The sequence below is a fragment of the Trichosurus vulpecula genome, chromosome 6 (genome assembly GCF_011100635.1).
Source record: "Trichosurus vulpecula isolate mTriVul1 chromosome 6, mTriVul1.pri, whole genome shotgun sequence".
Taxonomy (NCBI): Eukaryota; Metazoa; Chordata; class Mammalia; order Diprotodontia; family Phalangeridae; genus Trichosurus; species Trichosurus vulpecula.
The window spans coordinates 78,165,727-78,191,056 of NC_050578.1; the positions used below are offsets into that span (position 1 = coordinate 78,165,727).

The following is a 25,330-nucleotide window of genomic DNA, read 5'->3' on the forward strand; positions in this document are numbered from 1 at the left end:
AATTGATAACTATTTCAATATGATTAGTTTTCTTTGTGATCCTATGCATTTTATGTATACAAAAACATTTTTCTGGAAAGGGATTCATAGGATTCTCCAGACAGCCAAAGGTGTCCACCACACAAGAACTCTTGCCTGGAGATTGCAACTGGAAAATTAAGACTTTGGAAGTTCAATCTTTGGCACCTTTGTTCTTTGTATGATCTCATTGTTGCAGGTTTGGGGGAGAGTTTCCCAGAAGTCCAGTCCTATCTGTATAAAAACATCCTTATCAACTACAGAATGAATCACTTCCCTTTCTCCCTCTTTTGTCTCCTTAATCTATTACATTACTCAGAGATCCCAAATATAGATCTGAGAGCAAAGGTGATAGATAGTGCCTTGTTTCCCCACCAATTACCACCCCTGAGCCACCCCCAAAAATGAAGGAGCATCCCTAACACACATCAGAGATGGGACTTTTCCAGAACTAAAGGGGAAACCTGAGAAGCCATCCTGAGAGCTCTGGATACAGATGCAAAGGACTCCTCTCTCCAACCAACTATAAAGAACATCCTTTAATAAACCCCTCTTGATATATAAATTTTATACCTGGGTTTTCTCTTTTTAACCCTTTCATAGTGTGAGCACTCATTTACAGCATCATTCATCTGGAAAGTTCTTTGTAGGCAAAAGTTAGAAGCTGAAACAGGTGAGAAAAACAAATCAAATCTCATTAAAAAAAATTCCCAGAACTCACATAATTAGCCCTCCTGCAAATGGCTGTGGTGAGTACCCCTAATTCAGTGAAATAATGAGCATATGTATAGAAATAAGGCTGGGGTCCTTGTTTTTCCCTCAGCCCCACAAAATATATCATTTTCCATTTTTTATCCATTTTACTGATCTGATTGATGGCTGCGAGGTTGTTGGAGATGGCTCTAAAATGAAATAATAAAAATGAAATAGAAACAAATACAATAAAATAGTAAAACAACACACAAAAGGATATTAATAAAATTATAAAAACAACATATAAAACAATAAAATAGCAATCAAAATAATAAAATAAACAAAATAATAAATAATAATATGTAGAAAATATATGAAAAATAAATACAGAATTTATAAGAGAGAAGACTAGCAGTTGGGGGAGGGAGAGATAACAAAGGAGAGTCAGGAAAGATCACATCAAAAAACAGGTGGCCACCAGGTTTTTAAAATAAATTGACCCTGGAAATTCTTATCCACACTGTCATTGTCAAATTAACCACAAATGGCTTCCATTTTCCTTTCTCCTCCAGACCTTACTGGTTATTTATTTAAACACTCAGAATGAGTAGTTTGGGGAGTTATAAGTTGTTTTTGCAGTTTTCCTCAAAAAGTGCTAAGGCCCGTTGGGCAGCAGCAGGAGAAGGAAATGGAACTGGGCCAATTTTGTAAACATCACATGAAAACTTGGTGAGATCCTTCTCTCTCCTCCCACCCTCTGGGAATGTGCAGTTTTACTGGAAAAGGAGAGTTGCTGAAAAAGGGAGTGTCCAAAGATGTCAAGAATTTGTTCTCACATAAACTTTTTTAAAATCAGAGATCCCAGTTTCATTTTAGGAAGAGAATAATGCAACCAGAGAAAACACAGAACACTAGAGGACCTTTTCTTTAAATGAAAAAAAAATGTATTTTATTACACAGAATATGAGCCTTAGCAAGACAATGATTCAAAAACACAAATGGTGTCCACTTTAAATCCTGTGCATTTAACACATTTTTTTCAATAAATACTTCCCATTCACCCCCAATAACATTAATATCAACAGCAGTCCTACCCCATTAAAACAACACATTAAAATATACACGTTGGAGTGTATATCTGTGTATGTGTATACATATATATGTGTGTTGAGAGAGAAGGAAAGTAAGAGAGGAGAGAGAAAAGGAGAAAGAAGAAAAGAGAAAAGAGAGAGGAGAGAATAGAGAAAGGAGAGAGAATAGAGGAGAGAAAAAGAAAAGAGAGGAGAAAGAGAAGGAAAGAGAAAGGAGAGAGAGAGAGAGAGAGAGAGAGAGAGAGAGAGAGAGAGAGAGAGAGAGAGAAAGAGAGAGAGAGAGAATATTATTACCTCCTTACTACTAACCTTCCTCTTAACTTACCTGTTCCCTATTCTCATTGGTTTCCCAGTTGAGTTTGATGTTATTTGGATTCCAAAATGTGTATGTGTGTGTGTGTGTGTGTGTGTGTGTGTGTGTGTGTGTTCACCAAACCACTTCCTTTTTCCATTTCAGATGAGGGGTTCATCTGTTATCCTCCTGTCCTACCACTTCCTCTGGTAGACTTACTTTTCTAGTCACTAGGCCAATTATGAGAAATAGCAAGTGAGTTTCTTCTCCTTCTTCCTTCTTTCTACAGCAATGTACTCCTTTTACCCTTTCTTCTTTTTCAACTCCTAAAATGCTTAGAACAGAAACAGTCCATTCCCAAGAGCCCCATTTTTCTTATTTAACGCCCCCATAACACTCTGAAGAGTATTAAAGTCCTAAAGGGACAATTGCTTCTTTTCTCCCCATTGGGATGTTAGCACTACATCATCATAAAGCCCCTTCCATTCCTCAAATGAATTTACCTTTCTAGGTTTCCCTTTTTTATTTGATTTCAGAGTTCAGATATTTTCATCATAAATGCTCGAAAGTCATCCATTCCATTAAATGTGCATTTCCTCACCCCTCTTTCAGATTATATTCCATTTTTCAGGGTAAGTTGTTCTTGGTTGTAAGCCTAGATCTTTTGCCTTTTGGAATACTGTCATGTTAATATCCCTTCTCATTTGCTAGGTGTTATGTGATTCTGACTGTGTCTTTGGGATATAGTTCCAAATCGTTTTGCAGAATAACTGGACCAGCTCACAGTTCCATCAGCAGCTAACCCAGGTGCCTGTTTTTCCTAGAGTTCCCTCCAACTGTGTTTATTTTCAATTTTTGTCATCCTTGATAATTTAGTAGATATGAAGTGCAACCTCAGAGTTATTTTTCATGTGCATTTCTCTAATTGTCAGCCAGTGAAAACTGGTAAGACGCAGGTCTCAGGGATGGTATTATCCCTCTCTACAGTGTCCACAATGACATATTTAGATTTAAGTTTCCTGGGTCCTTGCCCTCTTATTTCTCATTCCTTACTAGGTAATTTGGAGAATACCCTGATTTGTGTGGTCAGGACTAGCCCACTGCCTAGCTTCATGAGTGACAGGGAAGTGCCTCTTAGTGGCAACTTAGTGCCTTCTTATTTAACACTCTATATGACAATAACAACTAGTATCCAGATAGCACATTAAGGCTTGCCAAAGAACAGCCCTGTGAGAAAGGTGCTTTTATCATACCCATTTTAGAATGGGGAACTGAGACAGACAGAGGTCAAGATGCCCAAAGTCACACAGTGACTCAGGATTAAGTACCCAAGGTCACACAAATGTCTGAGGTTATAAATGAACACAGATCTTCCTCATTCCAAATCCAGTGCTCTATCCCCTGGGCTGCCTTGCTGAGCACTGGGTGTTTCTGGAGTCTTATATTGGAAGGCTCATCCTGCTGCTCACTGCAGGCTCACTAGACTGTGGAGCAGGGGATAATGGTGGGGGCAGGGGTGGGAAGAGTCCCACCTATGCTCTTCCTCATTAGTATGTACTCTCCTCCCATGGCTACAATCCCTGCATCAATTGTCTCTCTTTGGGAATCATTCCCTTCCCTTTTCCCCCAAGACTAATTTTTACATGGCAGTTAAGAGCTTGAATTTCCCTATTTGAGAATTTCCTGTTTATATCCTTTGACCATTCCACACACATATATGTAAATAATATGTAATATATATTATGTAAAATATATATGACATAATATTATATATATTATACACATACCACACACACATACACATATATTTCATATTGGATATTAGTCTTTTATCAGAGAAACTTGTTGCAAATACTTTTTTTCTCAGTTAACTGTTTCCTTTCAATTTTTTTCTCAATTCTCACCTAGCCCTTAGTCATTGAATGGGTGTTGCCTCAGACAAACTGAGACCTGGGAAAGACCTTAATTTAGAAAGATCAAGGTCATCCACTGCATCCTGGGCCATCTCCAGCCATCTTGACTTTTGTTTTGTCACTCACTTTGATGACTCTGGAAGAAAGAGTGAGGCAGGTGAGGCAGCTCTGCCTCACTTCAGTCCTGTGATGTTATTGGTCCTCTGGGAAGAAAGGATGAACAACAACCAGTCATCAATAACTACTTCTTACTCTTTCTTTCATCCTTTTATTCCACCCTTCATGATCCACCTTCTGAAGCTGCAGTTTGTTTTGCTTATAATTAATCCCTCTCTGAATCTACCCTTTCTTTTTTTGTTTCAACTTTATTTTCTTTTTATTCTGAACTTAACAAACACCAAACAAAACAAACATTTCCATATATGAAGGAAAACAGAAGGAGGGACTCTTACATGAAATTGCAAATCTGTTTGGAAGAGATTGCTTTTTTCATTCTTTTTTTTGAGTTGGTTTATCTTTAAATTTTTTATTCAATTATATTTTATTTTCTGTTCCAAATTTCCTCCCTTCCACTCCCCTCCTCCACTCGCCCACTGAGAAAGCAAGAAAAACAAAATTTATTACAACTTTGTATAGTAATGCAAAACAAATTCCCCCATTAGCCATGCCCAAAAAAATGAGAGAGGAAAAAGAAAGAAAGAGAAGGAAATATGTTTCAATCTTCACTCTGAGTCCATCAGCTCTTGGGCTGGAGGTAGATTGCATATTTCATCATCAGAATGTGTAGACCCTCATTACTTCAGTCCTGATCCATTGCAATAGCCTGCTGGTGAGTCTGTGTGTCTCAAGTCTCTCCTTACTCCAATCCATCCTCCATTCAGCCACTAAAGGGATTTTCCTAAAGCTCAGGTCTGACCATGACATTCTCTAATTAAAAAATGCTGGTGGTTCCCTATCACCTCTAGGAGCAAATGCAAAATGCTCTGTTTGGCATTCAAAGCCCTTCATACCTACTCCCTCCTACCTTTCTAGTCTTCTTACTTACACTTTACTGCCTAACACATACTCTTTAATTCAGTGACCCTGGCCTCCTGGCTATTCCATAAACAAGACACTCCATCTCTTGTCTCTTGTTCTCTGGCTGTCCCCCATGTCTGGGCTTCAGGTTTTTCTGAAACCATCCTCTTCATTATTTTTTTATAGCACAATAGTATTCCATTATAATCATATGCCACAACTTGCTCAACCATTCCCCTGATGGACATCATTGCAATTTCCAGTTCTCTGCCACCACAAAAAGAAATACTATAAATATTTTTGTATTTATAGATCCTTTTCCTTTTTTTAATCTTTTGGGAATACAGACCTAGAAATGGTATTGCTGGGTCAAAGGGGAATGCATGATTTTATAGCCCTTTGGGAATAATTCCAAAGTGCTCTCTAGAATGGTTGCTTACAACTCCACCGATGGTGCATCAGTGTCTCAGTTTTCCCACACCCTCTCCAACATTTACTATTTTCCTTTTCTGTCATATTAGCCAATCTGATAGGAGTGAAGTGGTAGTTCAGAGTTGTTTTAATTTGCATTTCTCTAGGCAATAGTGATTTAGAGCATTTTTCCTGTGCCTGTTGATAGGTACTATTTGATTTCTTCAAAAAGGTCTATTCTTAAGAGGACTGGAATATAAGAATACCTTGAAGGACAAAGCTGTACCAGTTGATGCAGGAATTTTTTTTAATCCACATGGATATTTTTATTTCAGAGTAAAGCTAAAATAAAATTGTGAAATAACCTGGTCCTTCTTGAGTCAAGGGCTTGTTGATTTGATGTAGAACTGGAATATATCTGTGGAAAAGAATACTTTATTCAAAAGGGAGGACAGTTAGGTGGCAGCTAGGTGGAGACAGAGTGTGGGGCCTGGAGTCAGGAGGATCTGAGTTCAAATGTGGTCTCAGATACTTACTAGCTGTGTGACCCTGGGCAAGTCACTTAACCCTGATTGCCTCAAAAAAAGGAAAAGAATAAAGAAAAGGGCTAGTGAAATTACATTGTACAATAAGAAGATGTATTTATGTGAAGTATTGGGAGAAAGCATGATAAAGCACCCTGGGGTGAGGTGTAGGACTCTGCTTAGAAATAGCTTGCACTGACTTAGAGAAAGCCAATGGTTAAATTTTCAATGTGAACATTTGTGCCTTGGAAATTGGCAAATGCTACAAGTCAGGGCTTGGTTTATTGTTTTGATGATTATTTAGACTTAAAAATGATTTTAATAATGCAGATGAAACTTGAGTGTATTGTATATACTTTTTTTGTTGAAAGTCAGTTGTTAAAAGTTTACCAGCACACCTCTGGGTAAGGTTTCATCAATGGAGGGAACAACAAAAGTGAGATTCTTGTGGGAATATACTACTGACCAACCAGTCAGAATAGTAAATATATGATGAGCTCAAGAAATAGATCACAAATGGATCACAAATCACAAATAGATCACATGGGAGAACTAGGGGCTCTTCTCTCTGACCATCTGCCTGGCTGCTCAGTCAAAACCCAACAAACTTCTCAGTTCTTGATTTGACTTATATACTGATTTCCTTTTTTTTATTGTACATAATATTTTTATTATTCTTTTTAGCTGATCTAATAAAGTTTTTACTTTTCAGGTATTGAACTTTATCTGGTACAGAAAACCCAAAATGTGCTACCTTACCAATGTGGGAAGTAGCAAGGTGGCTTATTTCAGTGATACTGCCATTTTAATGTACTCAGGAGCTTTCTGGTCAACTGTTTCCTTACAAATTTGTAGTTTTTGAAAGAAGGGAAAAATGGGAAGAAATGGGATTTTTCCATTTCGAGAAAAATTTACTCACAAACAGATCTAGACCAAAAGGCTAAGACATGCCCATTTTACCCATGATGGAATGCAAAAGCCATTTCTTCATCAACTGATTCAACATGAGAGGAAAAGAGCAAGGGAGGAGATTTATGTCCCTGAGTAAAGCGGAGATGACTCAGGTGATAAACCAGTTTATTCAGCATCAGAAGAGCTGATTTCTTCACTTTTCCTTGACAATTACTGTTCCCAGTACTCTCCTCTGCCCTGAAGCAGGAAGGTCTCAGAAAGAAATTATGGAATCCCTGTTCACCTTTTTTCAGAGGAGAGCAAAAATCTGAGCCATTATTTACAGAGGAAAAAAAAGAGTTGAGTTAAAAAGTAACCAGTAATAAAGTCCATGACAAGAGATAGGAACTGGCCAATTGTCCTTCTCTACCAAAAAAAAAAAAAAAAGAAAAGAAAAGAAAAAAGAAAAAGGAAATCTGCAGCTCAGTATAATGATTAATACAGCATTTTCACCCACAATGATTTCAAAATGTTTTCCATGCAAAAACATGGACCCTAGAATGAGAAGTGCAACTATTGTCAGATAGGCTTCAGCTCTCTCTGCACCAAAGGGTGTGACAAATGGGGAAGATCATACCACATGCTTATCTGAAATGAGCTGTGTGGGCGACCTTAAACATGACAACCCCAGCAACTTGTAATCAGTCCTCTGGCCTAATGTTTCTCAATCTCTGCCCACTCTGTCCAGCCATGCCTCTGGCCCTCCACCAGCCCCAAGAAAATGAGCAATGCTCCACCTCATAAAGCTTCAAGATGTCAGAAATGTGTTTCTTCTTATCAGTCTACTGTGTTCTCTTAAGCAAGGCATCTTTACAATGTCTACAGCCCCAGATCCGCTCATGTCCTTCTCATCTAATACCGAACTAATATTGCTCATGCTACTGTTGCTGCCCTTTGGGAAACCTTGGATACTAGTAGGGAACTAACTGGTTGGACCTGTGAGAGGTCAAGGAGGCCTATTTGCTGCCACCCGTGAGCTTGCTTGCCAAAGGAAGGCTGATCAGCTCCATACACTTTTTGCACATAATTGATTCACAAAGGTAGTTATGGATGGGCAAAAAGGTACATCCTGTTTGTTGACCCATAGCACAGCAGACTCAGTACTTGTTCTATAAAAAAACTGTAAGCTTTTCCAACCTGATAATTCATTTATTGACTTTGACAACATAATGGTCAGTCCTGGCAGCTCAATGTTTCTTGAAGCCAGAAAGATGACTTCTCCCAGCACCAAGTCCCTGTGGTTCCCACATGAGATTCATATCTTTGTGTCCCAAACTCTGACCCATCATCTTCTCTTTTCAACAATTTATTCTTTGCTTTCTTAGCCTTCTGCACCAGACTTTTAATCTGCCTTTTGACATCCCTGTCCTCACTGGAGTGTTTTTCTTCATAATGTGACTGAAGCTGATAAAAAGATCCTTTAAGCATAGAGGGCAAAGAAAGCCCTCCCTCACTTTCCCAGGATCCTCAAGAGATGCCCATGATGGTCGCATCGCTTCTAGATGACAATTAACTGCATGTCAAGAAGCAAGCACAGAATCTCAGCAGTAAAAGTTCTGAGACAATGGCTTAGAAAACAAATGCTGGGGAAGAGCATTATTCTCTAGATGAGTGGTTTCTTGTCAGCAATAAAAAGTATCCTCCCGCACCGCCCCGGCCACGATGCGATGCGGGAAGGGAGGAAGGGGCGCACTCAGTACCGCTGCGGGCGGGCGGGGGCGGGTCCCCAGCTGGGGTCGGTGCCACTCGCCCCTCCTCCGCCACTCTCCACCTCACTGGGCCTGGGTGGCCATCCCGCATTCATCCCCGATTTCCTTTTTTCGAAAGGTGGAGGAAGCCACAAGGAGAATTGCTATTCTGGTAACAGTTCTGGTGCAAAGGAGAAACTGATTTTGAAAGGGAAATTATGGGAACCCAGGAAGGAAGTGATTCTGAAATAAACGCACAGGCGGGATTGCTCAATTGCTCATTAGGAATTACTAGAAAAAAATTTTTAAATTATATTAGGATTTTTAAAACAAATGTTAATTTTTTTACATGCAATGGGGGAAAATAAAATACTAAAGAAAAAAAGAAAAAATATATTAGAAATATTGTGGTTAATGGCAGAATTGCCACAGAACTGCAGGCAGGAAAAAACGTCCTGGTTTTCCTTCTAACTATAAGCTAGTCAACCGAACTTCGACTAGCCAAACTTCTAAAATATGTTATCAAAATCATTTTTTTCCCAATATTTGGAAAAGGAATTTAAAGCAGCATTTTATTTTTACATCCCTAGATCAACAGTGGAACATAAGGCCAGTGCCCTTTGTGCCTGAGAACTGATGTGGCACCAGCTTCAAGGGGTGGGAAGGGATTAGAGAGGCAGTATGTTTAGTGGATAGAGTGCTGCATTTGGAGTCTGGAGGACCTGGGTTCAAGTCTCTTCTCTGACACTTGCTTTCTGCCTGAGCATTGGCAAAATCTTCTCTCAGCCTTGGTTTCTTCATCTGTAAAATTAGGAGGCTGGACTAGAGAGATGACCTTTGTGGACCCACCCTACGTGTGGTTGAAGAGTTTGCAGCTGAGCACCCTCTGGTGAGATACTGCAGACTTTTCAGGTAGCAGATGCATGTGCACTCAAGGGGAGGTCAGTTCAGATGAAACTGCTTGCCTAGTGTCAGTCAGTAAATATTTATTAAGGTCCTACCATGTACCACGCACTGAGCCAGGTATTAGGGATACAGAGAAAAGCAAAAGACAGTCTGTATTGGGAATCAAGATGGACTCTTAGCATTTATTCAAGCAAGTGCCCTTGAAGAGTTTGGTCTTTGTTTCCTTGATTAAATTAGGAGTCCTTGATGACCTCCTTGCCTCAAGGGAAAGCTTAGTTTACATGGGTTTTAGTGACATGTTTGTGACACCAGAGGCTTTTAGACCACGTGGATTTAAGTCGCATTTTTGTGACGATTTTAGGTCACGTGGGTGAGTCGCATATGTGACTCACTTTTGACCCTGAACAAGATATATAAACCCAGAGGTTGGCTTTCTGTTTTGGAACTCTGAGCTATTGCAGGAGTAGCACATGACTCTAGGGAAGCCATTGTTATGTGCTCCCCAGCTTTGAAGAAAACCCAGATGTTGATGCTTCTCTGGTAACTGTATATTGTGATTTTGTCAGACAGAAATCTATTTGTTGATTTGTGTTTATTTGTTCTATTTGTATTTGCTCTGAAGCTCAGGGTGTTGGCTATTCCCCCTGAGCTGAGTGAATGTTATTTATATGTTGGATTAAAAGTAAGATTGTTAACCCCTTAATGTTGCTTCCCTTAGTAAAGCAGATCAAAAGAACCTGGGCTTGCAGCATTCTTCTTGTTGGGCTTGTGTTGGTAGCCAAATTGTTGAAACACAGTCCCTGCTCTCAAGGAGCCCACAATCCAGTGGAGGAGACAACATGCAAACAACTATGTACAAACAAGCTATAGATAGAATAAATTGGAAATAATCAGTAGAAGAAGAAACTGGAATTAAGGAGGATAGGGAAGGGCTTTTTGTAGAAGGTGGGATTTTTAGCTGAGATATGAAGAAAGCCAGGATGGTGGACAATTTATGTATCATCTACCCTTTTGAGTTGTTTTCTACAGGTTTACAGAATTCAAAACCAAGCTGAAGTGGGCTTCCTATATTCAGAACCCTAGTATCCTAGGACACTTCCCAAATACAAATGTTGTCCATTCCATCATAATTTCATGAGCTTTCATTATTGTTGTTGGTTGCACCATTGACTCATATTGAGCTTATAATTCACTAAAATTCTTGGACATTTTTCCTAACAAAACTATCTTGTACATGTGAAATTGATTTCTTAAACCCCAATATAAGACTCTCAATTTTTCCCTATGACATTTCATCTAAAATTCAGCCCCAAATTTCCTTCCTCTGTGAAGGAGTGAGGAGGGGAGGGGCAGGGTTGAGTTCCATTGATAGCCTGTGGATTGTTGCAAAGGCCATAGGGGTTGGAGGGGGAAGGGATACTGAATGAGTGTATTGGGCATTAGGGATTAGCCATCAGTCTTCTTTGCTGTTAGTTCATTAAGTTGTTATGTTGTTGGGATCCTTAGTCTCTTAGACCATGAAGATAGCTATGGTTGCTTATGCCTTATTCTTATTTTGGATAGTGTTGAGAGTGATGAGGATTAGACAAAAAGTCTAGTCCTCCATCTTGTCAGTTATGTGACCCAGAAGTACATTTACTACCTTTTAAATAATGCATTAATGTTTTTTTGGCCAGAAATTGAAAACATGCTAACTAGACTATAATTTGAAGATTCCATTATCCTCCCTTTTTTGTAATTTAAAAAAATTTTACACTTAAATGCAAAATGAGAAAAGAAAAAAAATTGCTATGTACATAGCAGACCTTGTGTTGATAAGCAAAATGGGCTCTTAGCACCTAGTTAGCTTTTGTTTCCTTTGAGTAATTCAGTGTATTTCATTAAGCCTTACTAGGTGCTAAGCCCCAGGCCCAAACCCCTATTAGGTGTAAAACCTATGTGGGTGTGGATTGGTAAGGTGGGGCTGGCTAAGGGGAGGTGCTAACTCCAGAGCCATGCTCTTGAGTTTTACTAGGTGCTAAGCCCCAGGCCCAAACCCCTATTAGGTGCTAAGCCTATGTGGGTGTGAAGCTCCCAGGGTACCAAGGGGTGGTGCTAACTCAAGAGCCAATCATAGCAGCCTAAGTTCTGGTCATTCAGAAGATGTTTGATGACTTCTGAAACCCTATAAGAAGAGAAGACAGAGACATTTGCGCAGGGCTCTCACTCTTGGTGGTGTTTGGAGACTCTCAGGCAGCTGTAGCTAAGAAGCCCTCCAGCTCGTAAACCTGGTTGTTGGGACTTTGTTAAACTCTGGTAACTATGTATTGGGATTTGAATCAGACAAGGTCTGTCTGTCGATGTTTGTACTTTGTATTTTGCTCTGAAGTTCAGGGTATTGGTTTTTTCCCCTGAACTAAGTGAATGATATTTGTATGATGAATTAAAGTAAGCTTGTCAACCCCTTAACTTTGCTTTCCTTACTAAAGCAGATCAAAAGAACCTGTGCTTTTGCAGTGTGTTGGCAGCTTTCTGAGTGCTAGTAGTGTTCTTGTTGTTGGGCTTTCACCCCCACAACAGCTGTTAGCTGGATTGTTGAAACAGACCTTTAGAGAGGATTCAAGATAAAACAATAAATTTCCATTGCAAGAAAATCCAAATAATAAATACTACACATTGTTTTCAAAGCTGCCCATCTTCTTTGGTGGTATATTCACCCTTTTCATTTTTGATACTAGTAATTTGGTTTTCTCTATCTTTTTAAATCATATTAACCAATGGTTTATCAATTTTATTGATTTTTTGTAATGCCAATTCAGTTTTATTAGTTCAATGGTTTTCTTACACTCAATTTTTATCAATTTCACCTTTGATTTTTAGAACGTCCAATTTATTGTTTAATCGGGGATTTTTATTTGTTCTTTTTCTGGTTTTTGTTTAACTGCATACCCAGTTAATTAGTCTGCTCTTTCTCTCTTTTTAATTGATATAAGCACTTAGAGATATAAATTTTCCTCTGATTATTGCTTTTGTGGTATCCCATAGGTTTTGATATGTTGTTTCATTATTGTCATTTTCTTTAAAGAAATTACTGATTGTTTCTATTCTTTGTTCTTTAACTCATACATTCTTTAAGATTAGGTTGGTTAGTCTCCAATTAGTTTTTTCACTGTGTTTCCATGATCCCTTATTAAATATATTTTTATTGCATTGTGGATTGTAAAGGAAGCACTTAATATTTCAGCTTTCCTACTTTTAGTTATAAATTTTTGTGCCCTAATATATGGCCAATCTTTATAAAGGTACAATACACCACTGAGAAAAAGTTGTATTCCTTTCTATTTCCATTCAGTTCTCTTCAGATATCTATCTCTTAGTGAGGTGATAACATTTAGAAGTCTGTCAGAGAACCCAAATTAAAGGCATTTAATAAAAGGGCATATATATGTTCCCTATAAATGGCCCCCTTCATGTGCCTATCCGGGCTTTACATGTTCCTAATGTGTAAGCCTCCCTTCTTGTGTTCCCTACATGTGCCCTCTCTTTCTGCTGATACTCCATGTATTCATGAGACAGTGTTCCCCTAGGTTCATTGGAGGAATGGTTGGCTGCTACTTTATTTTTTTTTAACTATGTCACTTGATTAAATGCTTTTTGCTTTTATTCATTTTTTAATTTATGGAATAAAACAAGCATTTCCATAACATAATATGAAGAAGGTGATTGCACATGAAACTGCAAATCTACTATGCATAACTTGCTATTTCTTTCAAATATACAATAAAATTATCATGTAAATTTCTTTTTTTTCTTCCCCCATCCTTCAGAGATGGCTACCATTAGACCCAAATATACATATATATAAATTATTTTATACATACTTCTATTTATCAGTTCTTTCTCTGGGTGCAGATAGCATCTTTCTTTATAATCCCATATAGATCTTAAAATGATACTGCTATTCCTGCATACAGCGTTCTCTTGGTTCTACTCATTTTGCTCTTTCATTATTTCATGCAAGTCCTTCCATGTTTTCCTAAAATCACTGACCTCATCTTTTCTCATAGCACAGTAGTATTTCATCACAATCATATACCACAACTTGTTCAGCCATTGTTCAGCCTTTTTAAAAAAAAAAAAAGAAAAGAGAAAAGAAACACAACAATAAAACATTCCTCTGGGGAGGAGGGGAGACAATCACTCACCTGGGGCATTGTTATTGTTGTTGTTCAATCCTGTCTTACTCTATGGACAGGCCCTTCTAACCTGGCTTATCTTCCGATGTCATGTCACTTGGGGCACAGTGTCTCATAAATACATACACTTTCAGTAGGGAGAGTAGACAAACTTAGGGACACGAGTGGAGAGGAGCACACAGAAGGAGCAGATGTGGCCAGACGTGGCATCTATGGAGGGGAGTGTGTATGCCCAAGTCCACAATGGAGAGGTACCAATATGGCAATCAGATGTGATCAAGTCCTGGAAAGACACAAAAATTGCATACTGTGTGGCTAGGGCACACATATAGAAGGGCACATGGGTGTGCATGCTTCCAGTGCTGTCAGGCTCCTGATGTCTCTTGGTGATTTCATCACTCAATAGTGTGTTTTCTCATCAGATCAGGGGCATGTGGTTTTTATATAACCTCAATACGTTTCTCCTTTTTAGAATACAGAATGTCCACATGAGAGACATTTAATAAGGGAAGAGAAAAACGATACTGTTGGAAAGGAAGAAGTGTCTAGGGGATGTAGGGAAGTCTATTTCTGTTCTGTCCATCTGGCATTATTGCATTGTAAAGAGCCTCAAGTTCAAGCTTCTGTTCCTCCACTTAATAGTGGCGTGACCTTCATGATCTCACTTATGTGCACCTCGCTTCTTCATCCATAAAAATGAAATAATTGTATAGGTTTGAAGTGGGAGCTCATTCTAGTCTCCCCCATAATAGAAAGGAATCTCTATAGAACTATACATCACCAGTGGTCATCCAGCATCTTCTTGAAGACCTCAAGGGAGAGGGAAGCCACCTATGGCTGTCCAGTCTTCCTTTGTTCAGCTCTCTTCCTTACAAAGATTTTCCCCGACATCAGGCCTCAATTTGTCTCTCTGAAACTTCTTTGCATTGTTCCTGCTTCTTCCTTCTGGGGCCAAAGAGAACAACTCCAATGCCCTGTCCCCAGGATGGTCCTTTAGGCACGTGAAGACAGTTGCTATGTGTTCTTTTAGTCTTCTCTAGGCTAAACACACTTGCTTCCTTCAACTGCTCCTCAGATGACTTGGACTGGAGGTCTTTGACTGTCATAATTGAACTTCTCTTGATGTTCTCCAATGGCCTTCCTAAAGGCTCAGACAGTCCTTGACTGCCACGGTTGAGCTACTCTTGATGTTCTCCAATGGCCTTACTAAAGGTCCAGAATTGAACACAATACTCAAGGTTTTGTCTGGCTATGGAAGAATACACAGAGCCTATTACCTCCTTATCCTGGATGTGCCTCTCAGAGACAACAGTTTATTTGAAAAAAGATCTAGGGTTTTTGGTGGACCGTAAGCTCAATGTATCAGTGGTGTGAGGCGGTAGCAAGATAATGCAATCTTAAACTGCTGTATAGTTATGTTTCCCCTGTCCTGTACTTCTAAAACTTATTTTTTGAACCTGTGTTAGACTTTACATACATTTTAAATTTAATTTAATTTTATTAGATTCCATTCAATATGTTTGTAACAAAGTGGAAACAAAGCAGGAATTCATCAATTGGGGAATGGCTGAAGAAATTATGGTGTATGAATTTAGTGGAATATTATTGTGCCACAAGAAATATTTAAAAGGGTGGATTCAGAGAAACATGGGAAGACTTATATGAACTGATGCAGAGCAAAGTGAACAGAACTAGGATATTCATTCCAATGCTGTAGCCTGGCAAGATCTTTTAGAATTCTTACTTTGTCATCTGATGTGTTAAGTACCTCTCCCAGTTTTATGTAATCTGCAAATCTGATGAACTTGCTATGCCATTGAAAAAATGTTAAATAGCACAGGGTTAAGCACATATCCCTGTGGCACTCCACTAGAGACCTCTGACCAAGTTCCATACCCACATCACCACCAACACCGATTCTTTCCATCTTTTGCAATTGCATTTTTATTAGTAGTAGTGATTTGGAGCAATCTTTCATATGTCTCTTAACAACTTTGCATTTTGTTTTTTTAAGAACCGTTTATGTCTGGCCTTTGATCTAAAACATGGCAATTTTACAAGATCAGGCTCATATTAATCATTGACCAAGATTGGATTGTCCTATCTGTGCTCCCAGAGAAATGGGAATTCACTGTAGAGCTCCCTATTATAGGTGAAAGCCAAGTTTTTGGATTTGCATTGCTTTGAGATCTAGCTAACCTGAAATCCCTTTCAATGAAAAGAATGAAAAAAAAAAAAAAACAAACCAGTTGGAATTTCCAGTAACAGGGACACATAAAACTGCATTCATTGTATGGTCACTCAAGTTTTTTAGTCATTTCTGATTCTTTGTGACCCCATTTGGGGTTTTCTTGGCAGAGAGACTAGAGTGGTTTGTCATTTCCTTCTCCAGCTTATTTTACAGATGAGGAAACTGAGGCAAATAGGGTTAAGTGGCTTGCCCAGGGTCACACAGCTAGTAAGTGTTTGATGCCAGATTTGAACTGAGGTCTTGTCAACTCCAGGCCCAGTGCTCTAACCACTGCAGCACCATCTAGCTGCCCCATTATATGGTTAAATGGCAAAGGGAAAGGAACAAGCGTTTTTGTTCCAGGGACTATGCTAAACACTTCTCTTATTTATTTATTTATAGCTTTATAGAAGAAAAATCAACTACCAGCAGACTATGCTAAACACTTCCCTTATTTATTTATTTATAGCTTTGTAGAAGAAAAATCAATTACCAGCAGAGCTAATATCATCGCTCATCCATTGACAACTTGCCTCATTTATTCAGTGCTATATTAAAGTGTATGGAAAGGTAGGTTAACTAATAGCTCCAAGCCTCCTAAAAAATTTAAAGGAAAATTACAGAAAAATTCAAGACCCTATTTTGAAATACGAGGGGTGTGTGCCTTCTGATTTCCATTCGCTGGAGAACAAGAACGGGTCATTCCTTTATTGACATGCATAAAATACATCACATTCCCTGTTCCACAGAAGATATAAATTCAGCACCAATTCTCCAACCGCATCAGTTATGAGAATAAAGTATATCATGAAACCTCAAATATATCTAATATATCTAATAATGGAAGGCTTAAACAAGGTGGATCCTGCTGCAGTAATCTTGCTTCCTTTCATAAGGAATGGTATCTTCAGCATCTGTCCGAGCAGTGAGGAATGGTTTTAGTTTCTTAATCAAGTTAGAGTGAAGACATTGGCCACATAATACACATGCTCCATTTTTAAAAAAATTCTGAATCTTGGGTAATTGTTCTCTTGTTCTTTAGAAACCTTACAAAATTGTTCTTTAGAAACTTTACAGTTTTTAAAAGCAGTTATTGTTCAAAGCTGGCAGAGTTTAAGTCTTAGATAAGCATGAATGGAGGGAGGTAAACAAAAATAAAATAAAAAAAGATGAAGTCTGACAGGGGATCAGCTGGACACAAAAATTTTTTAAAGCAGGAAAAGTAATTTAAAGTTTATTCCGGCTATAATGAAGGTTATTTTGACTTTAAGAAGGCATCACATGGCATACTTCTGAGTTGTACTTCTGTTGTACTTGTCTATTTTATAGATCCATGTAATCTCTGGCACTAAGGGATCATCTGGGTTCGGATCTCATGATAGTGAACAAATGGATAAAAGAACTTTAGAAGTAGTTAAAAATAGTATATATACTATAAAATAATTATATAATAAAATATTAATATATTATACCAATATTAATATATCAATTGTACATTATATCAATATTTTATTATATAAGATATTGGTATATATTATATAAGATATAGGTAATAAAATATAATTATATAAAATATATAAATAAATTATATAAATTAAATAAATTATATAAATGTAAATATAAATAAATTAAATTAAATATATAAAAATATAAAATTTAATAAAAATAGTTAACTTTAGAAATAGCAGGAGACCACTGTGATCTTAGACGATGGAGACAAATGCTGCCGTTACTGTTAATGTTTGGATGATAAATATTTGTTGTAAATGCAACCTTAGGTGGTCCTCTGCAGGGAAATGAATTGCCAAAAAGAATACACCTCCTTGATATGGATTGTCAATAGGTCCTATAACTGTGGCTTGCCAGTGAAACAGATCATCCCCATCGGGACTTGCAAGACACTGTGCTGAAGGGTCAGGGAGTGCACAGCTAAGTCCTTACTGCTCCCTTTCATCACCCTAGCATGTACTTTTCTCCGCTTGACCCCGGACATAAGGGTCTGGCCCCAAACTGATTATCCCGGTTGCGTGGGAGGGGTGTCTCTTCTCACACTTGCTTGGCCCGGAACCAGGACCCTGGGCCAGCCCAAGTCAGCCAGCCTCCCCTTCCCCTAGTCATCCACATCCACGCATAAAGAGGGGCCAGGGCCTCCTCCTCTCGGGGCAGCTGGTGCCTCCCCAGTCCTACGGGGCTCACGTGTACAACACAGGCCTGAGATGTCCACTCTCCAAGCATTTTACAGACATCTCATTTGACATGGTATTGGATATGGCATCTCTTTATTTAAACGGTTCAAACACTTCAAAGCACAGAAAACTGGCCATGTAACCTATCTCATAATTAGTTGCAGCTGTGAAGTTACTTTTTTTAATGTTTGTTATTGATATCTTTTTTTTTATTTCATCATAGTTTCCCTCATTATCCCTACCCTTCTTCCTCCCAAAGATCTATCCCATATAACAAATAGTGTTTTATTTTCCCCCCAATTACATGTAAGGACAATTTTTAGCATTCATTTTTATGAGATTTTGAGTTCCAAAAATTTCTCCCTCCCTTCCCCCTTCCTATAATGGTAAGCAAGACAAATAATATTTTTAGAGACAAAAAAAGAAATAAAGAAAAAGAAGAGGAAAAAATCTGCAAAACTGCTTGACACATTGAAAAATCCTAAAACAAGTATGGTGTAAACACTATGTCTTCTTACGTTTCATCTTTGGGGCTAGGCTTATTATTTTTTTTATGATTTTGCAACATTCCCTTTTAATTTTTTTGTATGTGTGGTTGTTCTTTCTCTTTACCATAGCAGCCAGGTAATGCAGTGGATAGAGCACCAGGTCTGTAGTTAGGAAGACCTGAGTTCAAACGTAGCCTCAGACACTTAGTAGCTGTGTGACTCTGGACAAGTCACTTAATCTCTTTCTGTTTCAGTTTCCTCATCTGTAAAATGGTCCCCATTTTACAGATGAGGAAACTGAGACAGAGAGAGGAGAGAGAAAGAGAGGAGAGAGAGAGATAGAAAGATAGAGAGGAGCAAGATAAAGAGAGGAGAGAGGAGAGAGGAAAGGGAGAGAGAGAGAGAGAGAGAGAGAGAGAGAGAGAGAGAGAGAGAGAGAGAGAGAGAGAGAGAGAGAGAGAGAACATTTCAGCTTTCAGCATTTCAGTCAGGAGGACCAGAGAAGAGAGGGCATGCCATATTTGAGAAGCAGACCAGGAAGGGAAGTAATAAATAATGAAGTTGGAGCCAGGTTGCAAAGGGCTTTAGATGACAAACAAAGGCATTTCTATGAAAATCCCATGAAGAAGCAGCTGTGCTCAGATTAATCTCCTGGCCCAGTCTTGGTCCCTGAGAGCAGATGATGAAACACACTCTCTGCAGTCTCTGGGGATCTGCTCGGCCCCAGGCTATGTGACATTTTCTCTTCAATGGCATCATCCTTTAATAAACAAGAGCTGTAGCAAAACTAGGAGTGAGACCTAATGCATTGGCTGCAGCAGGAATTAGCATCCAAAAAGAACCTGACAGGCCAGATCATTGGGTGAATGTAATAATTTGAGATTTAATAGAGATCAATGCAAAATCTTATGGTTGGTTTAAAAAAAGTCAACTTCACCAGCACAAGATGGAGTTAAATGGTTAAAGCAGCATTGTGTCTGCAAAAGCTGTTGGGTTTGTTTTTTAAGTGGACTGCAGACTTGGTACAAGTTGACAGTGTGATGAGGCAGCCAAAAAGTGTAAGGCAATTTTGGTCTGTGTGTTAGAGAGGCATAACTTGCTTCTCGGAACGAGGGAAGTGACATTATTCTCCTGCTGTTGTCAGCCACAGTCAGAGGACATGGGGAGTATTATGTTCAAATTGGGTAGCAGGGTGAAGGTGGGATTGTGGTAAGCCAGAGAACACCCAGAAGTGTTCATAGAGACTATCGGCGCCAAAGGGGCATTTTTTTCCAGATGTGAACCATATGCCCCCAGGAGAAGAACACTGGAAGGGTGGGACAGGCAAGAGAGATCCATGAGCCAAGGTAAATAGACTGAGATACAGTCTAAGGGAGACAGATGGTGGTGAGGACAGTGAAAAACCATCCTCTGTGAGGTGAGGCCAGATGTTTCCTGGCATGGATGTAGACAAACTTTAGCGGAGATGTATGGGGTGAGGGGAGATCAGGAGAGCCCTAGGCTAATTTTGCTTCTAATACTGTCCAGTGCAAAGGAGAAAAGCCTATTGAGGAGAGTAGAGACTGAAACATATAGGGAGAGTGGATGCTGAGGATGCAATAAAAACCTCACTGGGGAGATTGCACCAGGCTTATGTATTGGGAATCAAGATGGGCTCTTAGCACTTATTCAACCAAGTGCCCTTGAAGAGTTTGGCCTTTGTTTCCTTGATTAAATTAGGAGCCCTTGATGACCTCCTTGCCTCAAGGGAAAGCCTAGTTTACATGGGTTTGAGTGACATGTTTGTGACATCAGAGGCTTTTAGACCACATGGGTTTAAGTCGCATTTGTGTGACGCTTTTAGGTCATGCAGGTGAGTTGCATGTGTGACTCACCTTTGACCCTGAATCAGATATATAAACCCAGATGTTGGCATTCTCCCTTGAGGCTCTCACTCCTGGAGGAGTGTTGGTGTGGGATTCTGGGCAGCCCCTCTAAGAGCCTCCTAGCTCATCAACCCAGATGTTGATGGCTTCTTGGTAACTATGAATTGTATTTGGTCTGTTCATAAATGTATGTTTGTAATTTGTTTGTATTTGCTCTGAAGTTCAGGGTGCTGACTTTTCCCCCTGAACTAAGTGAATGATATTTGTGTGTTGGATTAAAGTAAGATTGTTAACCCCTTAACATTGCTTTCCTTAGTAAAGCAGATCAAAAGAACCTGGGCTTGCTGCATTCTGTGAGCTGGTTGTGTTGGTTTTACACAGCCACAGTAGCTGCTAGCAAGATTGTTGCAACAGCTTGGTACATGATCCTAGTGTATCTGATGTCATCATAGCTGTAAAACAAGAGAATTCATTGTCAACAATATCTTAAGGTGAGAAAGGTACTCTTGGGTCTGTCCAAGGGAGACTGATACCTGCCTGGAGGGAAGCAGGAGACTGGGGACATGAGGCTCTCCTTAGAGAGGGGGTACTGGGCTAGGATTATTGGAATTATCTCTCCCCATCCCCAGTGTTGTTAGTTAAAGGAAATACTTTTTTAGGCTCAAGCTGCATTCCTGATTGCTTCCATTAACAGGGAAGTGGTGCCCCTAGTTACATATCCAAAGGCTTGACTTTTTTCCTACCAAATACCAGTTACACAAAGACATATGGTAAATAGAAAATAAACCCATTTGTCCAAGCTGATAGCAAAGAGAAATCAGAGAAGTTATACAGAGTAGCAGAAGCCAGACAATGGATGAACTCTTCCACTGGAAGCAAGATATCAGAGAGAGACAGAGAGACAGAGACAGGGAGACAGAGAGATAGAGAGAGACAAAGACAGAGAGACAGAAAGACAGAGAGAAACAGGGAGACAGAGACAGACAGAAACAGAGAGACAGAAACAGAGAGACAGAGACAGAGAGAGAGACAGAAACAGACACAGACACACACACACACAGAGAAAGAGAGAGAGAGAGAAAGATAGAGACATAGAGAGACAGAGACAGAGAGAGAGAGAGAGAGAGAGAGAAAGATACAGAGAGACAGAGAGAGATTGAGACAATTTTCAATCTCACCCAAGGGACAATTTCTTGAAGTCTCTAGCATGGGAAGCTGGGAACGGGGATATGATTGAGGGTCCAGCTATTCTATATATTGACTTCTTCATGGAACTTTTGTCTACCTTTAGGAACCTTTCCCTGAAAAAAATCTGGAAACATACCTCTCCCCTCTTAAAGCTGGAAGACAGAAGACCATTTCTCCTCTCCTAAGTTTTTACCAACTCTGCCCCTCACATGCTCCTACTCCTACCCCTGGGGCAGATGCAGGATCAAGTAATCTCTTCCAAAGAGGAGAGTCTTATGCAGGTGTCTCCAGTCCTGGGTAACATTAACAGGAGCTAGCATTTATACAGCACTTTAAGGCTTTGATCCTCATAACAACCCTGGAAAGCAGGTGCTATTCTTGTCTCCACTTTTCAGACGAGAAAACTGAGGCAGACAGTTGAAGTGAGTACATGGCTAGTAAATGTCTAAGGAGAGTGAATGTCATGATTTTCTGACTCCAAGCCCAGCACTCTATCCATCTCACCACTCAGTGTTTCGAAATGGGAATTCTTTTTCAAGTACGGCTTGGGCTTGTGGGCTGATGAGTTCCCTTATGCTTCTGCGAGTCTGTGATCCTTTCCTCTTGGCAAACAGATGGGGAACTCTGGAGGCCTGATGTCAAAACATGTGATTGTGGTTTGACTAAACTGCTTTTCTTTGTTGAAAAGGGAATGGTGTTTGGTGGATATGTGCTAGTTAAATGTTGGTGGTTTAAAAAAAAAGAACAAAAAACCAAAAAACCCAAAATTAGACATCAATACAAATTGTTTGCCTTCTTAATTAGACTTTTTGCTTTTCCCAGAAGGCACAGCTAGGAGGTAGAAGTCCCAGGGAGGGAAGTTTTGGCTGGCTCCATACAAGCCAAATGGACTATCCCAGTTGCTAGTGTGTTACCTTTCACTGGAGGTAGAGATTGAAGGGTCTTCTTTCAGGGATATTGTAGAGAGGAGATTCCTGTTTGTGGGTGGGTCACTCTAGATGACCTCTAGGCCTCCCTTCACTTGGAAATGGTGCTATTCTTCTCATGCTGGGAAAGCGCTGGACATCAACTGCATTGGATGGGTTTGGAGAGGATTCATCCCAGCAGTGTATTGATACTAAGTGTAATAATACTTGGTAGGCTGGGCATGATTGTATGATGATGTAACTCAAGAAGCAAGTAGTGAATTCAAGAAACAATTATTAAGCACCTACTTTGTGCCAGGTACTGTGGTAAGGCCTGGGGATGCAGAAAATGGCAAAATATTGGAATGAAGGCCTTCAGGCATCATGAAGGAGACTGTGGTGGGAGGAGGGAAAAGAAATTTAGATGGGCAGACAGGAAGATGCTTGGGGCAAAAAAAAATTGCTTAAGGCCCAGGAAAGGTTTCACCCAACTTCTTGCTCTGAACCTACTACCATTAGTACTACTTGCCTCCAGTGGCTGTGGTGCCGAAATGGCTGGAGATGGCTGAATGCAGCAGAGAGTGAAAAGAAAACGGGCCAGGAGGAAGAGTAAAGAACACCTCCATTTATTAAACTGAGGGACAGGGCTTATATACCCTTTTAGGCAAGCAGAATCAACAAATCCACGTGTGAGGCATTTGCATAATGCATGACTTCCTTGTGCTTTTGTTCCCATTTTGCCATAAACAATATTGTGTTAATAGCCCATGGGTGGTATTTAGCACGTGTGTGCCATGGGGGTTTTGGAGAGAGCACGTGTGTTTCGAGGAGGCTTGAAGAGCCTTCATCCTGAGCAGCACATGTATACTAAGCAGGGGAGGGAGAGCCCATGTGTGGAGTTATCAGCCCAAAGGTAAGAACAGGCCTCTGGCCTGTATCTTATCCCAGAATGGACTTTCTCAGAGCTGGCCCTCTGCAACTACTATTGGTATAACCCATACTGTTATTATGGGTTAAATCATGGGCATTTGCAAGGTTACTTGGCAACCCACTTATAACATTATTTATCTATGGCAGGTTGTGCAGGCCTGATCTTATGAGAAAATGCCTTGAGTCCATAATTAGGAGCTGTTTATATGAGCTAGCTTATGTCATTCATAATTACTTCTGAGAAAATTAGTTTCTTCCACAAAACTGGAAGTTACTTGAGGGCAGGGCCACATCTATTTTCATTGAACTTATGATACTGCATAGCACTGAACACACACACCTGCTTGCTGGATCTGTCAGTGGGTTTGCCAATATTAGCTTCCAGTAGCTGTCAACCTGATAAGAGGAGGAGGGATAGATGTATAGGCATGTTCTAGAGGTGTTCATGAAGATGAATACCAAATAACTTTCTGAATTAAGTATTCTGTCAGTGAATTGCTGTAAAAATACGGTGACACGGAGCTTTCTATAGCAGCTTTTATTTGAGTTTTCTCTAAAAAGAGTACATTTCCCAAAATACATTCCTCTTGGATGAGATACTCATCACAGTTCTAAAAAGGTGCTAAAGCTTGTACAATTCCAATGATTTTTAAAGGCAAATTCTCATGCACAGGACAATAGGTTCATCTAAAAATTCAGGGCTACACCCAGCTTCAAAAGAGCAGAGAACCGGCTAATACCTGAGATTGGGTGGATTTTGCTGGCGAAATTGTTAAACCTGGGAATTCCTGGGTGACTATGCCTCAAAGAGTCCTCTGTCAATCATTCTCACTTTGACAGACTATTCAAACTAGTTTTCTGGTAACAAAACAAGAGAAAGTTTGTAGCTCTTAGTTTGAAACGTTCCTAGACTTCATTTGTTAATTTCCTAAATCGCTGTCTCCATTTTCCTTTGACTCCTTTGGTTTCTTTTCTTTCCATAAGTTTCCAAGGATAATCCCTATGAAAAGCACAATTCCTATTGTTCGGTTGGAGGTAAACTTGGCCCAACAATCGTCTGGTTTATGGATGTTCAGAGTGTAAATCTGTAAAGGAAGAATATAATGTATTATGAATACAAGATAGGAGCTGGTCTTTCTTTATAAATGATTCCTTTGGCACCAATGAAGAACAGTGTCATCGATGAGAACAGAACATCTTATTATGGAATTATGACACTGGAAAGAACTAATAAGACTGGAATAATGAGGCCAGGGGTGGGGAACCTGCAGCCTCGAGGCCACGTGTGGCTTTCTAGGTCCTCAAGTGTGGCCCTTTGACTGAATCCAAACTTCACAGAACAAATCCCCTTCATAAAAGGATTTGTTCTGTAAAACTTAGACTCAGTTAAAAGGCCACACCCAAGGACCTAGAAGGCCACATGTGGCCTTGAGGTCGCACGTTCCCCACCCCTGAACTAGGCTAATAGCCAGTCCAATATCCTACCCAATGCAGCAGCTGATCCCTGATATCAACTCTGTATCCTCTTCCTTTGATTGGCTCATCCCTCTCTGCACCTCCATTTTAAGGAGGATGTCCGGCCACTCATGTCTTCTTTCCTCTCCTGCCTTTCCTCTTGGACGTCACTTACAATGACCCTGAGCTGGGTCCCTTCATCTCCTAGCCCCACCTCTTATAGCTTCCTTAGGTTGTTTTCTTTCTTCCTGATGAAAGTAAGCCCTTCGAGGGGAGGGACTATTTCTGTTTGTAGTTGTATTCTCAGAGCTTAGCACAATGACCAGTGAAGAGTAAGTGTCTAATCAGTGCTCCTTGACTGCCTTTAACATTTCCAGTGATGGGAGCTCATTAATTTTTAAGAC

General features: G+C 39.7%; 1 protein-coding gene and 1 pseudogene across 1 annotated transcript in view; both read right to left on the reverse strand.

Moving 5' to 3' along the window:
• Positions 1-17,186: 17,186 nt before the first annotated feature.
• LOC118854654 lies at positions 17,187-18,144 on the reverse strand (annotated as a pseudogene).
• Positions 18,145-23,994: 5,850 nt separating this feature from the next.
• Positions 23,995-25,330, reverse strand: part of COQ2 (coenzyme Q2, polyprenyltransferase) — a 47,286-nt gene continuing 45,950 nt past the window's right edge. Inside the window, exon 7 of the mRNA XM_036762459.1 lies at positions 23,995-24,556. Coding sequence (XP_036618354.1) covers positions 24,392-24,556 — 165 coding nt within the window. The 3' untranslated portion in view covers positions 23,995-24,391. The remainder of the gene's footprint in view (positions 24,557-25,330) is intronic.